Source organism: Cariama cristata, unplaced genomic scaffold (assembly GCF_000690535.1).
Source record: "Cariama cristata isolate BGI_N322 unplaced genomic scaffold, ASM69053v1 scaffold9594, whole genome shotgun sequence".
NCBI lineage: Eukaryota > Metazoa > Chordata > Aves > Cariamiformes > Cariamidae > Cariama > Cariama cristata.
Window position 1 is genome coordinate 23,906 of NW_009612349.1, and position 16,578 is coordinate 40,483.

A 16,578-nucleotide genomic window follows, 5' to 3' on the forward strand; every position below is an offset into this window, starting at 1 on the left:
ATCAGCAGTAACTGGAGGAAAGGCAAATGCAGCAGGGGGAGATCATGACCACCAACTCAATTTAAGACCAAAAAGACTTGTCCCTCCCCACGCTTGTAAGGACCATGTGTGCTAATTTACATAGCAAGCGAGGCTAATTTACCAACAGTAGAAGAAAGCTGAGTTCTGCCCAGAAATGAAACTTTCAAAAGGGGATGGCAAATAGCATCAGGACTTCAGGACCTCCGTATGAGTGCTCCTACAGACCAGAGACCTGCGTTGGCTGGACCAACGCTGGAACCTGGATCGGTGATCCCTCTCTCTCTCTCCCCTCCTGGCCTTCTCTCCCTTTTTCTTTTTCCCTTTTGCTTTTCCTTTCCAGTAAGTAATGCAAGTTATAAATCCCACATAGGTGGCGAGCAATAAGCTTTCTGCTACCCTATTATTTACCAATGAGCCTAGTTATTGAATAAAAGTCTGTCTTTGCCTACGGACCTGGTATTGCATATACCCTATTCCAACCAAAGGGAATCAGCAAATCTGAGTCGCCTCTCTCTCCCTCTTCTCAAGACGTGACAACAATAATCAGGGAGGTAACTATTATGCCATAGGAAAAGCTACAGTCTTGGGTCTTTGTCACACAACAAGCTTGCATCCACAACAGAGATGAATAAATAACCTCACAACATCCACTTGGCCCTGCTGAGAGACCCTGGAAAGAGCAGAAGTCCCTTCTCATGCAAAATGCATCAGTTGGGAACTTAGTCTTTATTTCCTGTTTGCTAAAAAAGTGCGGCGGTGTAACATGTCAAATATACACTTCCAGCAGCTTATTTCAGAGCCATTCCTAACGCCTTCACTGTATCTGGAAATATATACTCTGAAAGAGTTGCTCCTTCTTGCATGTTGCCCAGCACTCTATCCTAAAAAGGACACTGACTCCTTCAGGGAGGGATTGTATTTCATGTGGGCTTTCCAGATATTGCCATTAATAATAAGTACAGAAAATGAGGCACTTGGAAGCTACTACTAAAGATAAAAATAACTCATTAAACAATGCTGACCAAAAAGCCTCTCTTGTACTGCACAAGCTACAGCAGCAGCCTTGTTTTCCAGTATTGGCTGGAAACTAGCAAGGGACCTAGAAAACAAAAACAACACATTCCCTATAGGCACTTACTCATAGCCACAGTGAATCCAGTATTTCTTCTCCCTTCTATTTATTCCCCTTCCCCACTGTAATGTCATCTTTTAAAATGAATAACTTTCTACTTATAATATCATCTAGCAAAGCTTTTCTCTGCAGCCTACTGCTTTGAAAAAAAAAAATTATTTTCTATGCAGCTGAATTTTCATTTGTGATTGTAAAACTGGGATCTATCTTCTCAAAAGAAACTGCCACAAAGAGATTTTGGAGCCAGTAACTTAAAAATTGGCCTAAATTTCCTTTCGTCATTGCATGAACATCTCCTTTGACGTGATCCTTTTTGCATGTTGAGTAACTCTACTCCTTTTCGTATTAACTGCCTACGAATACTTACAGTACACTCTTACCTATGTCCTGTTACTCTGAATATCAGCACCAACATGTTAATTATGACTCATTACCTCCACCATATTCCCACTAGCAAAGTCAATTACTTCCCCAGATTTGTGGCAGTAAGTTACGTATGATATTTTATTACATCCTAGAGAAAGAAGAAAAACTTCTTTGGCCCACATTCATACTGCTAAACAAAAGAGAGCTTGAGACTAATCCCTGATGCTAAGATCAAATGTGATCAATTGGCTTCTGTCCTCATGGTTTAACACTATGCCTTCCTACAGCAGATTGATCAGAGAGAAAGTTCCTCGAGTAATCCAAAAAAGAACCCGGGAGCAAGCTAATAAAATGCAGCACTGTGGGCTAGCAAAACACTTCAGCTCACTATTATTTACCAGTATGGACATGTTCACAGAGACCGTGTCTGTACAGATGGAGAGGGAAGACAGAAAAGATGCAAGAAAGATCGTTAGGGCTTACAGAGATACCTCCTCTGAATAAATACTCAGACTATTCTATAGCTGTCAGTCAAAGGGTAGCACTAGTTATCCAGTCTCCCCTGCAAAACAAACTTGTCCGTGGTCTTCAGCAGGAGTCTTTGTCCCTTAGTTCTAGAGATCGCTGCTCCAGAAAGTATGAAGGATGCCATGGTAACACTCAATTTTAAAAGACATATTTTAATTTTATAAGGCTTCTAAGAAAACATATCTCCTTGTGTTAACTGTCTCAGAAAATAGATCAATACAGAATACAACTCAAATGTCAAGAGGTTCTTATAACTGAAACAGCTTGAACATATGCTGTGGCTGTAATTCATAAGGATACCAGGCAAGCCTCTCTTACTCATTAACAGTGCTTCCTTCTTTGTAAAGTCTGTGGATCTAGCTGAACAGCAAGCATGAATTAGGCCTCCCTGTATACAAAATCAGAAAAGGGAAAGCTGCAACTGTCTCCTCTCTAGCAGACAACTAGATCAAAAAAAATCTGCCAGGGAAAGCCCAGACAGTCTCATGGATATTAGTGACCTGATACAAGTCATCAACGTTTCAGCTAAAATTACTAAGATTGTTGCCTGCATCCCTTGCTTTATCAGTCACTTTCTTACTGATTCATATTCTTTCCCATGTGTTTCAGATATCATTAACTAACTCTCAAAATTGTTCCCAGAGCCCTGAATTGTAATCACAGCAGAATTACTAGCACAGTGTTCACCAGGATCCGTCTGTGATGTGTTTAAGCTACAATACTCTACACTCAGACCTGGTCCAAGGTATTTTATACCTATGTACTGCCTATTGTATAAGCAAAATGAGATTAACTCCTGGTTACTAGCAGCTTTTAAAATTGTTTTGCAAAAACAGTAATGCTGAGATCTGAATTTCCTAAACAGTAAAGATCTTAAACAAGCTAGGAAGGACAATTACAATCATCTGACTCTACTTTTGGCACAATGCAGGTCCCTGAACACAGCCAAGGCACACCTCCAGTACTCTTGTCTTACAGTTGAAACATTACCATGCTTATAGCCCAACACTTCCCAGACTAGAGAAGCTACAACTTCTCTTCGAGGTTTCTTCATACCATTATTTATACCTCCCTGTTAAAAGCATGTCCTATTTCTAGCACTTGCCTCAGCTTGCACACCTCTTGTACGTACTGTACATGGCTAATGCAAACAGCCACAGGCCTGTTCCACCAACACTTTGACAGGAGACATTGCCATAGGGAAGGCATAAGTACCCACTTAAGTGTTTTATGCCTGAATTACTAGGATATTCCCTTCAGACAGGGCTTTTAATGTCAGTATTTTACTGCACAACATGGCTTCTGAACATGAGGCAGCAGGTAACCAGTGCAATAATAGCCAATGAATGAGAGCTGTATCGCAGCTTCCAGTAAGTTTCCAGTAAGGGTCAGAAATACATGCAAACAAACAACAACATATACTCCAAACAATTTCATTTTAGTCAGCTGCACAATGGAGAGTTCTGCAGTTATACTCATGAATTAGTGTAACAATGACAGTTACAGGTGAAAACTAATAAAATGCAGCATTGTGGGCTAGCAAAACACTTCAGCGCTCCCTGTTATTTACCAGTATGGACATGTCCACAGAGACCGTGCCTGTATAGATGGAGAGGGAACACAGAAAAGATGCAAGAAAGATCGTTATGGCTTACCTTTGACTGTACGAGGGTAACTTCAACAAGCTGGTTTCAAAAGCTTAGCATTATTTAATCTCTAAACTATTACAGTTTGCAGGACTTAACTTCATTGAACTATGGGGAAGGATTTTTATCTGTGGTTTCTCTTTTCCAAAGTATAAAAGCCCATTTGTGAACCATGCAGTTACAACAGTTAGAAAGCAGCACTGTTTCCTCTTTCAAAGTGCAGCCCGATAATCAAGAAGATAAAAGCAACTAGCAACAAAGAGTACTTGAAATTTTCAATGGAACTGCCACATTTATTGAGAATATTAATATAACTGTGAGCGTGTGACCTCTCAGACTTTGCAGAAGAAAGGAATTGTGGATGATTTTTTTCTTTTCTTTATGAATTTGACTTACTTGGTATATAATAACCCAGACAGGACACTAGTTGCGGTGCTGACACCTGCACTTCAGGGCTGTCAATGCCCTCTCGGTCACCAGTGAGAGGGGCTGTAGCATCTCAGCTCTACCTTACAGGCAGTGCCCAGAGTGGCTGACTGCCTGTAGCATCTTACAGACTTCCCTCTCCAATCTTTTCCTCACCAGTACTCCTGGATGTGAAACTCCTCTGCATTGCTTCTGAAAAGTTAAAGGGATCCATGATAGCTGTTATCACTATAATTTAGCTTTGGCCTGGTATACATTCAACTGTAACCATCATCTCTGTCATTAAAGGACTGTTGCCTGTGCTTTTGACTATTGTCCTGAGGAGATGCAATGCTTCCTCTTCTCCCCCTGTGTTGTAAGAACCACAAGCAATTCAATTCCATTCTTCCACAAAAAAAAAAAATCAATTCTGCATCTTTTCCTAAGCAAATTGCTAGCGAACTTCATGTGACAACACCAAAAAAGAATTCGGCATGCTTAAAAACAATCTATATTGAATATCAAGTAAAAAAAACAATGAGCAATAATTAGAGAATACAGGATAAACTCCCAAAAGACATTAAAGCAAACTGCTTTAATGCAACATAGCTATTTGTGTTCTATCTAATTACTCAACAACTACCTAGTTATTCACTATTCAATGCCTTTTCAGTTGCAATTCAATCAACAGTTTTCATGACCCCTACATTTTACATCAAGGCTTTTTATGATTACCGAAACCAACTCAATTTGTGAATTAAAGATTAGGGGGAAAGTACAACTCAATATAAAACAGAAAATCATCCTCATGTTGCAGTTGCAATGCACTTCCATATTTAACAAATTTCAACATCAGTTTGCATGTGTTATTCTCTCACATTAATATAATAAACTTCACCTCTAACATGTCTTTCCTTTCTTCTGTTACCTATTAAGATTTTTTTGGCAACTTCAGTCTTCACAGTCCTGGTTATAGAATATTCTATAATGCAGAGTATAACACTTCTCCACTTAAAGAAGGTTACACTTAATATTTGATTATGGTAACTCAATTCACTCCTATATGCTTAGAAAGGTATCCAGTGGAATTCTTAATTGGAAGATCTAAGCTATTCTAAGGCAATTTGAAAACTATCACATCACATCATGTACAACTAAGCCCGTCTGCTATCACCGAAGCTTGCACACTCACACAGTTGGTATGAAAAAAAGGATGAAGAAAGCAGGAGATGAAAAATTTCCCTGCAACATTCCATAGTGACCTGAAGTGTTGCTTCAGCTCTGAAGAATTTCTTTACAGATCAATGGTATAAGAGGCGAAATTAACTCTAGTTCACAAAATACCTGTAATATGCTAAGCATTTAAAATGCTGTGTATTTGTATTTATGACACGCCTATGCAAATGTACCAGATCCCTTCCATGAAAGTAGTGTCAGATTCTGACCAGTATTTAAATTAAGCCAGAGTTGGAGTGTACGTGAATATTTGGATTTCCAGGTAGCTCCATAACTCCAACTGCAGTTTTTTAAAAAGTTAAATGCATACTGAATGGCAACTCCTGAACAAAGCACAAAATTCACATTGCAGTACTATGTGCTGAAACTCCCCTCCCACCTTTTTATCCCCCTCACACCTGTAAGTTTTGTCCATCTATATATGTCCAAGAAGACCTTACTTGCATTTGGAAAATGCTGTTTGTTTTGGAAAATGGTGGTATTACCTTATCTAGTAAATCAGAAGTTCTGTGGAGGAGAAAAATCACTAGCTGTGCAATGGGATCACATCTACAGCAAGTCACACATCTGTATATGAAGCTTAGACAAAAAAAGCACTTTGGAAGGACAGGGAAGGACAGGCAGAATAGTAACAAAGATAAGAGTACAGAATGGAGAAAGCAAACAGATCGACAAGCTGTTGTTATGAGAGTTTCAAAACTATGCCTTGCATCTTGTTAAGGCAGTTGAGTGAACTGAAAAAGGCTTTCCAGGAAGGAGTGCTAGCAAGCACTGAAAAAGAAATGAAGATAAGGGAATTCTGAAGAAATCTGAATTGGAGGATGCAACTTAGTTCCTAGATGAATAGGGCAAGGAACTAAAGCTTCCTGTGGCTTGAAAAAAGTTCCAGAAGCAGGTCCTTCCACTCACACTAAGGAGCACAGCTGACCTATGCTCCCACACTAATTTATGGAGGGAGAGCTACTCCCAGAAGCTATAACAAATATCCTCTCAAACCACACACTCAGGTGCCTCACACGGGAGGAGATGAAGTTGTGTACGTGCTCTGAATTTGTAAGCTGTGCATTTCGCCAGCTTTCCTTTCAACCAGATGCTTATATATTACTGAATGCTACTACTGCCCTTGGACTTGTCTCATAAAAGCACTGCTGGGCTTGTTTAAAGACAGTAGTCATAAAGAGGAGATAAAGTCAAGAAATGCTTAATTCATAGGGTCAAAATAAGTGAACAAAACAATGTTGCCAGCAGAAACGAGTGCATAAAAAAGGTCTAGGTCAGGACAAGCTACTGAGGAACTCTGACAACTGTGAATAAAGAGTCATCTTTGACTAGATTCAAGAACTGTTCCTATTCAAACACCGTCTGGAACTATAATGTAGAAGCTAATTGTTATTTTATATATTTTGGAAACATGATTAGGTATTTAAGGTACCTAACAATGTGCATAATGATGGAAAGCTTTGGAAGAAATGACAAAAAAAGTAGAAATACATTTGCTTGTTTCTTCTTTTTATTGAAGCTGAGAAGATTCTGGAAATATTTTAGCCTGAAATCCTGTAAAACCAATTGTTTTGGGCTAGGTCACTCCTATCTGAAAACACTCTTAAAAGCACAGTACTTATTTTCATAGTAGAAGTCAGACCTTTCCACTAGCAAAAGATAATGTATCCTCCACTAATAACAGCATATCATTTAAACTGTGAAAAAACAAAGCCATTCAGAATATACCTGAATGTGGGACAAGCTTGGGCAGACTTCACTAACCCATAATAAAGTACAAGAAATATCTCACAGAGCTACCCCTAGGACAAAGAGCTCATTTGCATCATGAGTTTTCAGTTAGTGGATGTGTGCACTGCAGTTCCACCTTACAAATCTTTACCATCCTTTGTAAATCCCGCATAAAATTTATGAGATAGTATCATGACTCATCCTGTGGCTTTAAGATAGAGCCTATGATTTTCAAAATGACCTACAGTCTTGCCCTTCTAGAAGAATACTGCAGTGTGTACCACGAACTTGCAAAAAATTCAATACCCTACAGCACAAGAATTTCTCATAAAAAACTACAATATTCAACTGCAAATGGATTTCCAGACCCATGAGGAATATTTTGCTACAGTGAAGTATAGAAGACATCATCCTGAACAAGAGCAGTACCACCATGTTGGACCTGAAATGATTTAAAAAAGAACAAAGGAGACACAAACCTCTGCCTTCTCTGTCTGGCAGAAGAGATAAGAGAAAATTACTATAACCTCTGTACTAAAATACCATCCCTAAAGTCTTACCACTTAAGTTTAATCCTGTTTTCAAGGTTTTAAAAGTACTTAGTATTTTATCATTTAAAGGTTTAAAATTCTACAGAATATACTACATTTGATTTACACCTTTGTATATTAAGGTTGCAAACACCAAGAAATAGTGATATGATTTTCTTTAGTATGCCGTATTTCCTAATTGAACAGTCTCTTAATGATGAGTTTCTACTTGTTAAAACCCAGAGAAACTGGCATGTATCATTTCACAAACATATTTTAAATTGCATTTTTATCCTCATGTTACTGTATTTGTCTGAACAAGTGTGTTACATAGCTAAATAGTCATACCCACCATTAAGGTCCGTATTTAAACCTACCTAACTTTAAGACATTCCTAAAATGATTTAAAATACATTACTCCTATACAGGTACTCATTAAAGATCGTCCTCATTTTCCCCTTTATATTCTGATTTCAATTATTCTCACTAAATATTCCACGTTTATCAGTAATGGCCCTATTCAGCAAAGCACTTCTCAGCACAGGACCAACTTAAAACAACTCTCATCTGGCTCCCAAATTAGTAAGGTCACCTCAGTTTAATCTGTCTAAAAACTATTTATGATACTGAAAGACATACTACGTCTATTAAGAAGACTAAAGCACATTTTCTTGAAGAACACTGCTCATCTGAAAAAACACAACAGATGGGAGCTATAAAACTTCTGCATTAAAGAAAACAGATTTTGCAGCTACAGTATGAGCGTTCCTACTCAAGACATTCTCTTTTGCCCTCCTACCCCCAAATACACATATTCTGGTTTTGCCATACATTTGGCTTTCATTAATCACAGAAAACCCATTGAATCTGATACAAGTTTAATACCTGCTTCATGTATGCATAGCACATGGTCTCTGCAACTCGCTTTCCTTCATCATAGCAGGCTCTTGGACCTATTGGATTCACATGGCCCCAGTAATCCTCATTTTGAGGGTGAACTTCAGGATCTACGGCAAAAAAAAAAGCCCACACCTTAAATGATCTTCTATCAAAAAGGTGACTATATATATAATGAATCTTTCAGTAGATCATTGGTGTTATACAATTCAACAGCTTCTCTCTAAACTATGATTTAAAAAATATTAAGTTTCAACACCATTCCTTAAAAGTGTATTCACTGGAACCACGAACATGACAGTTACGGAAGATGTGAAACCAGTAAAATTACTGAGTACAAGCAAACAACAGCCTAAAGGCTCTGCTTTCCCCTAAAAGAGTGTGTGAACAGAGGGTTAAATTCAACTCTTCCTTGCAAAGACAGATTACCTCAAGGGCACAAATACGACTTATCTAATGCAATTCAGAGGAAATATTATAGGTTATCTAGGCAGCACTTTTTACTGTATTTGGAAAAAAAGTAAACCATCTTCAAGTTTTATAAAATAAGAAAAAAGGAAAGAAAAAAGGACAAAATGGAGAAGTACTGCATTTCTTAAAGAGGAAAGAGTAGACTAATGCACCACAATGTAGTCACTATGTTTCTTGTGTTTTATCCTAAGCATTTTTACTAGCTATCACTGCGCACAGACAATCAGGTTAGATAATCCTTTGGTTCGATCCAGTAGAAAACTTCTTGATTACAAAAAAACCCAACCAACTAAAAATCTCCTAGGAATTTGTGTGCGTGTGCTCTATATGCTTGAAACAATACAACTGCTTTGTTACATTTCCCCACTTTGCTACCTGTGCTGCCCTATCCTTACTGGGTTTGAAGTCTGCATACATTACTACAAAACTTTGAAGTGTTACAAGCTAATTTTTGAAACAACTTTAACAGTCATTTCTGATTAACCCTGCCAATTTTTATGCTGCTCGCAGACATGATTACAGATGAATTCCTGCCATACGAGAGCCACAGAGCAATGGTCAATGCAGAGAGGTTTTACACGATTATAAAAGCCTGTAGCATTCTTAAACGGGCCCCAGAAGGTGCTGTGATCTGGAAGGCTGCTTCTGTTTCTGTCTCCTTTCTGGCAGAGGTAGCCCTACAAAGCACTTGGAAACTCTCTGTACAGCACTGCTTTGAGAACTGCTTTGGAAACAGCTAACAGACATCTCCTGACTTTATTTTCTGTCCTTTATTTTTCAGCAAAATTACTTTGCCTGTTTAGTCAGAGTATAATGTGAGTAGACTCTCCGTGCTACAATTGGGTTACCAACATGACAAAGCCTGATAATGGGAGTTTAAAGTTTTCCACTGCAGCAGGCAGACTGCAGCAGAGAAATGAGGCTCCAAAATTCAGGGTCTTTTTTGCCTGTTGGTCCCCTCTTCCAGAAGGGAGATTGCTCAATTACAGAAGAGTCCTTGGGGCTACGATTTTTCTCTGTAGAGTCTGACCATGGATAAACAAAGGCAAGGGAGGCAGTAGGAATGCTACACATACTCAAGCTGCTATTTCAGTTGGCCAGTCATCTTAGTGGCCTCTTGCTTGGGTATTTGCTTTGAATCTTCTTGACTGAAGTTACTCCACCAAAAGTGTACTCCTTGAGGTATGTTCTTTGTCCTCCCTCATTTTTTCCTCACAAAGCGTTGTATCTTGTTACACAGATGAGTATTTTTTGTTTGCTTGTTTGTTCTTTAAAGCCTAGACTCTCACAACTACTCATGTTGAGCAGATGACTGTGCCTGCGAATCTCCATTAATCTTGCAACACCGCTATTATCAATTAGGCAAGAGTTCCCAACAGCAAGAAGTTTCTCTAGTAGGCACACGGTCTGTTACTTACACACCCCAAGGAAGTACTAACGATTGTCGCTGCATCCAGTTAGCAGTTCCGTCAGTCATTTTCTCACTACTTCACTTCTTAGTAACAGTAAAAGGAAAATGGAGAGATAGGGCACTATCGCTGAATATTACATTTTAAGAGACACCACAAGAACCTGCATGAACAATCACTATTTTCTTAGCTTAGAGGTCATGTCCTTGTCTCTTACACACCAGGGCGATTGCTAAATCGTAACAATACAATTCGTAAGTGACTGGGAAAAGAGATACAGATTTACCATCGAAATTATCTTTCTTCACAGGTTTTCATTATGGCATCTGCATTTTAATTAGAGTTCAACACTCAAAATTCCCCCACAAGTCCTTTGGAAAGAGACTTAAACTAAGACATCAGAAAGTTACAGACAACAGTCCAAGTCTCCTTCCACCACTCTAAGAGATTTAAAGCAAGTACTAATGCCTACTTTTTAACCTGTAAGAAGTACATCCGATAAAGAAATCAAGCTAAGACAGTGATGAAAATCTCTCATTCTATCATCTGACAAAAGGTTTGTAAATACCCTTTTACACAGTCACATCTCAAAAGCTCTAAACACTGTTTTACCCTTCTTACCTCCATATACCTCTGATGTAGAGGCCAGCAGCAGCCGTGCTCCAACACGTTTAGCTAACCCTAAATTTTGGGCAAGAGGGAAAGAACAACAAAATTAGAGAAAGAGCAAGAATCTTTAAGTCACGTTAACTGCTTTAGTGTGAATCTGTTTCACATGTTTTTAAAGAGAATTTGATTTCTCTCACTAGATAAATCTAGCTGTAAATCACATCCATAGCTCCCACTCCCAAGCTAGAAAACTTGAGAAACAGCAGAGCAGCACCCACATGTGTGATGTGTTTGCTTCTGGGACTAAAAATTACACTGAACCAGATCCACGAACTTAATATATTACACACTAAAAAAAGGCCAAGGAAGCAGTTACAAAATTAGGATCTTGAAACAACACAGTATATTACAATTACCAAAACTTAAGATACATAAAGAAACTGATACAGAATAACATGTTATAGGACAAAATAAATAATTTTCCCTTTTTTATGCCCCTTTGAACTGCCTGGATGATCCTACCCATCACTTGAGATTATTCTGCACTCCATTTCAGAGACTTTCTGTCCCTCAAGTGGGCATGGCCAATCAAATAAATCTTTCACCTATGCCATACGACTGTCTGGTATTTTAATAGCTTCTAAATCACTTAATTCTCTGAACTGTACTCACTACAGTATCACTCAAATGAGAAACTCAGCTGAGCTAGCACCCAGGAGGTTTTTTTGCCCCATAATAACTCTTAGGATCACTGACACCCAGTTCAAGCTGCAGCATATGCCAAATGGATCAAAGATGGGAAGAAAAAGTAGTGAAGGATTGAGGTCTTGTTTTCATAGGCTCATTCCCAGCATCAAAACCAACAGACAAAGTTGAAAATGTTGCCTTGTAATCTAGCATGAAGCCAGACATTAAACGTTCTTGGAGAATTTGCTAGCCAAGGCATGCACAAGAACGTGCAGTACTCTTGATGTTCAGGTTTTACAGAGCCAGTGCTGTTCCACCTAGTTCAACGTTTGCTGTGGTGGAAAAGAATAGTCACTCATGGCAAATGTGGGAATGTTCCACAATCACTGAAGTGAGAAGTGCAGTCATAGACACAATTTTGCTATAAAAATCCCATGCTCTTAATTGTTCCTATGACTTCTATAATTACTGCACACTACACAGCCAAGTTACAGGCATGAAGTTCTTGTGCTTTGACAGTCGAGCTTGCAAGTTGTCAGAGTTCATCTGCAGCTATATTTAAACGAAAAGTACAAAAATCTTCAAAGAGGTGAAAAAAAAATCCAACTTTTTTTTAAAAAAGAAGTAACTTTTTAAAATGTACTACTCATCTGCTCTGTCCTCCCCTCTCCCTAATAACTCTCTCCAGGTTATATTATGTCTAAACAAGTTAAGTAAGAAAAAAGATTTGCACTTACCCAGCATGTTTAATGTCCCAATAGTGTTGGTCTTTAATGTTTTTATAGGATTATACATGTAATTTGGAGGAGAAGCAGGAGATGCTAGATGATAGATCTGGTCCACTACAGGAAATGGGAGAAGGCGGGGAAAGAAAGCAATATTATTTTCCCATATAACATATTGAATGAGACAGCATTAGAGTCAAGAAACAAGGATTTCTTTCTGCATTTCCTAGCACTGGAACTTAGCACTTCCTACACTGCTACCTACAGATGATATGTAGACAAACCTGTCGTAATCCAAAGAAAGACTTAATTTTTAGCAAAACAAAAACTAAAGCATAATATATATCAACACTCCTGACACAGATACAGAAGTCTGTGTGGGTGTTGACACTTTCAACTTCTAAAAATTTTAGTTATGAGTACTTTAGAGATGTTTAGAAGCTGCAAAAGCATATGCAACATTCTACTACCCTCAAGTTTTTAAGTGACTACCACCTCCAGAGTATTTTTCTCAAACAGAAGCCCAAGCAAAGATGGTAGAAACATTTTTTAATACCAGAAGGAACCTTTGGGGAAAAATAAATACTGTATTTTTAGTTGTCACTTGTCAATGAAACATTAATGGAATTAGTATCATATTTATATTTTAAATATACACGCCAAAATATGGGCATGCAACTTTTGTCCTTTTTCCCTTATCTATTGCCTTTGTTGTATGCCATACTTTGGATGATACAGCATTTCAGTTTTAAGAAAAAAAAAATCAAAAAAAATCCCCAATACAGAGATTTCAGCCCCACCTCAAAGTCATGAAATATAATTAACCAACACACTAGACAGTATCTTACAATCAATGAAGGTCTACTGATGCCTAACCTAATTTAAAATAAGATAGCTTGGGTATTGGCAACAGATTGCTCAGGTAATACAAGTCCCAATCTTAACTAATTATATTTGCTGCATTTCTGTGACTGCAGTATAAACAAATCTAAAGATTCAAATTGTCCATGGAAATACATATTCAACACAATGGTAAAATAGAGACTAGTACAACAAAACTAAACAGTTACACCATTTTCACAAGTGCAGGCTAGATTAAAACCAAGGATTCTTAATTTAATAACTATTCCCAGCATAAGAGTACAGAGAGAGAGAAGACAGTTAAAGCTGTAACAGATTTTAAGTTCAAAGGCCAAATGTATCATCAGTCAGGGCTTCTTTTTCTCTCCACCTTTTTGGTTTGTCTTTACCTTAAGCTAAATGAATTGAGGTTTGCTGTCTATTCATCCAGTAGTCAGGCTTATTTGTGTATTTTCAGCTATTTACTCATTTTCATAAAATGGTCTTTTTTCAGAACATATGTGGCAGTCATTTCTACCAAGGTAGTTCAGAAGACACGTATAGGTACGATAAATGGTATTTGATTCAAGGAACACAAGCACACAGGACTTCCCTCAACTTTGGTTTTGTAAAAGGCCATCAGGAAAGTTGCTATCTCTCTACTTCTGAACTTCAGAGCTCAGCTCATCCCAGCAAATTTAAAGAACTGAAAAAACCCTCAATAAGCTGTGCAATACACCAGAATCAGTCTTAAGTATGAAACCTAAAAGAATCCCAAGATATTAGTTGATTAACATTGGTAACCATGAAAATCTTAGGCAAATCCTAATTTGAGACGAGTTTCAGCATATCAGGGTTGCAAAATTCACTGCATGAGATAAGAATGCAAAGGTAGGAGATACTATAGGGAAAAAAGATTTTTTTGTTAAATTAAAAACAAACCAATGAAAACTAGACTCATTTTCACAAGCAGTATTCAATATTCAACAAACCTCAACCTGTGAGCCTTTCATAACACAACTATTGCAAACATAAAAATAGCTTTCTGTCTTCTATGCAACATGAATCACAGTTAGTCAGAACTACTTAAAAAAAGATAAGTGAATGCCAAACAAAATTAAACATGAGATCAAATGAGAGATAGTGACACTTAAGAAAGAAAAAGAACAAATTCCCTATACCAAGGACATCCAAGAAAAGTAGTCAAAAGGTGATTTAAGAATTAGAATGTCAAGACAGAAGAAAGGGAAAGTAATTCCTTCTTTGTGTTACAAAAGGAAAGTTTGTTTAAGAAGACTCAGCACTGAAACCTGAAAGAACCTGGAAAAGTCAAGGCTAACTGCTATTCTGACAGAAGACAATATTGCGTGGCATAAGGCTGTTTTGTCCTAGAACAGAACACTACTGGTCAAATGGTACACTCAAACAAACATTTTTCTTTTAACTGTTTTCTCAGGTGTCTTATAATTAACAAGCAGTAGCAAATGACAGCAATACAAAATAAAGCTGTATTTTGACAATGTATTGATTACTATTAGCCCTCTGCTGGGTTTAACTTTCACCATATCTGTGACATAATGAACTTTTTCTCCAGTTTTAAATTAATTCTCCAGCCAAAAACAGCATAGAAGCATCCTCAACTTCCAAATTAAAAAAAAATTAAAATTCTCCATTTAAATATAACCATACTTGCTTAAACAGCACAAGCTGTATAGGAGTCAGAATTAGTAGGAAAAAAATATCAAATATGAACTTATCACCTGTTCTCAACTAGCTGAGAACACTGAAATTTCATGTTGAAGACTTCCCTTCTTTCCTGATCCCCAAATTTCATTTGACAAAGCAAGCACACAATCCTTTGCTTCCTGATCTCTCTCTAATATAACAAAAACAGAGTGGTGAGGGTGACAGTGTATATAAGTGGCTTGATTTAACCATGTAGAATGTACCTACTACTTTTCATCAATCCTTTAAGCAATGAAAAAATTAAAATTAGTTAAAAGCCTTCAAAACACAAGCACCTCCTTGATATTAAAATATTACATCCTTTTTAAGATAAGCACGTGTACCGATAATAAAGCTCTAAAAATACTGGCAAAATTTGCAAGGTAAAATATTTAACCTACTTACTTTCTGAATCCTTAGCCAAGTGTGCTTGCATACAGAGTCACCTTTTTCTAGATTAACTATTTTCTTTTAAGTCTACTGGGCAACCTTATAGCCCCTGTGCGTGCATACCAGCTCATCTGTAGGATGCATGTCAAAGTTTACCCCATGCTGCATCTTTGTATTATTGCCCCAACACAAGAAATCCTGCAAAATAATTTATGATTAAATGTTATTCACTGCTTAAGCTTACAATGTCAATGGTGACTGAAATAAGGAGAAATTATTTCAAGCCAAACTTCATCACGCAGAACAATTAACTATCAGCATAAACACAGGGTCAGCTTCTAAGGCAATCTGTGTGACTCCATCACCTCAAGTTTTACTGTCTCGACTGAGTAATGATACTTGACAATTAGTATGCTCAAGCAGATGCCACAAAATATATCTACTTCTTACAAGCTGCATGCTCTCTTTGTTCTACAGCAGAGATGACCAGCTGCCCACAAGATATCAAAACAGCCCAGAAAGCTAGAGAGAGTGAGTTTGGGGAGATGGTGAGGATTTATTCTCACATAAAAAAAAAACGCAGAGAAACACAATTTCATGTAGCAAATTCTCTGCTATTTGTTCTTGAATCAACAGAAGTTGGTGTTTCCATTCACTATCAACTCCGGTGCATTATCAAAAGAAAGCTTTTCACAGAAGGTAACCTATAGCAGCCACACAAATAGCATCCAAAGATGGCCTGACACAGCGAGTGCTGGAGGAAGCAAGCTCCCAGGTCAGGCTTGATTCAAAGCCCTGCCCGCACTGCTAATGCCACTGAAACTTTGAGGATTCAGTCTGCAACATGAAGATAGTTAATTGTTCTGTGTGACAACAGGTGACGTGAAATAATTTCTCCTTACTTTGGTGACTGTTGACATTGTAAGCTTAAGCAATGAATAAAACTTCATCAAATTATTTTGCAGGATTTCTTGCTTGGGGCAATAATGCAAAGATGTAGCACGGGATAAAGTTTAATGGGTTTGTTGAACATTGTCATGCCTCCTACAGATGAGCCCTGAATACAAATAAAATATATGACTGCCTCAAGTTATGCCTCTGAATGTAAGCATCCCCATCCCACAGCACGTTACTGTCATGAGACCAAGGAAAAGGGGCAGACTGGAAGCTCATGAAAGAAACGTTCAGAGAAGCCGCTGGCTGCTGCTGGCAGGCAGCAGGTAATTCAAG

The 16,578-nt window shown here is 37.9% G+C and overlaps 1 protein-coding gene across 1 annotated transcript in view; it reads right to left on the bottom strand.

Annotated features, from left to right (window-relative positions):
• Positions 1-16,578, bottom strand: part of UXS1 (UDP-glucuronate decarboxylase 1) — a gene marked incomplete at its 5' end in the record, with an annotated part of 50,487 nt that overhangs the window by 11,583 nt on the left and 22,326 nt on the right. Inside the window, 3 exons of the mRNA XM_009698588.1 lie at positions 8,481-8,602; positions 10,994-11,053; positions 12,406-12,510. Coding sequence (XP_009696890.1) covers positions 8,481-8,602; positions 10,994-11,053; positions 12,406-12,510 — 287 coding nt within the window. The remainder of the gene's footprint in view (positions 1-8,480; positions 8,603-10,993; positions 11,054-12,405; positions 12,511-16,578) is intronic.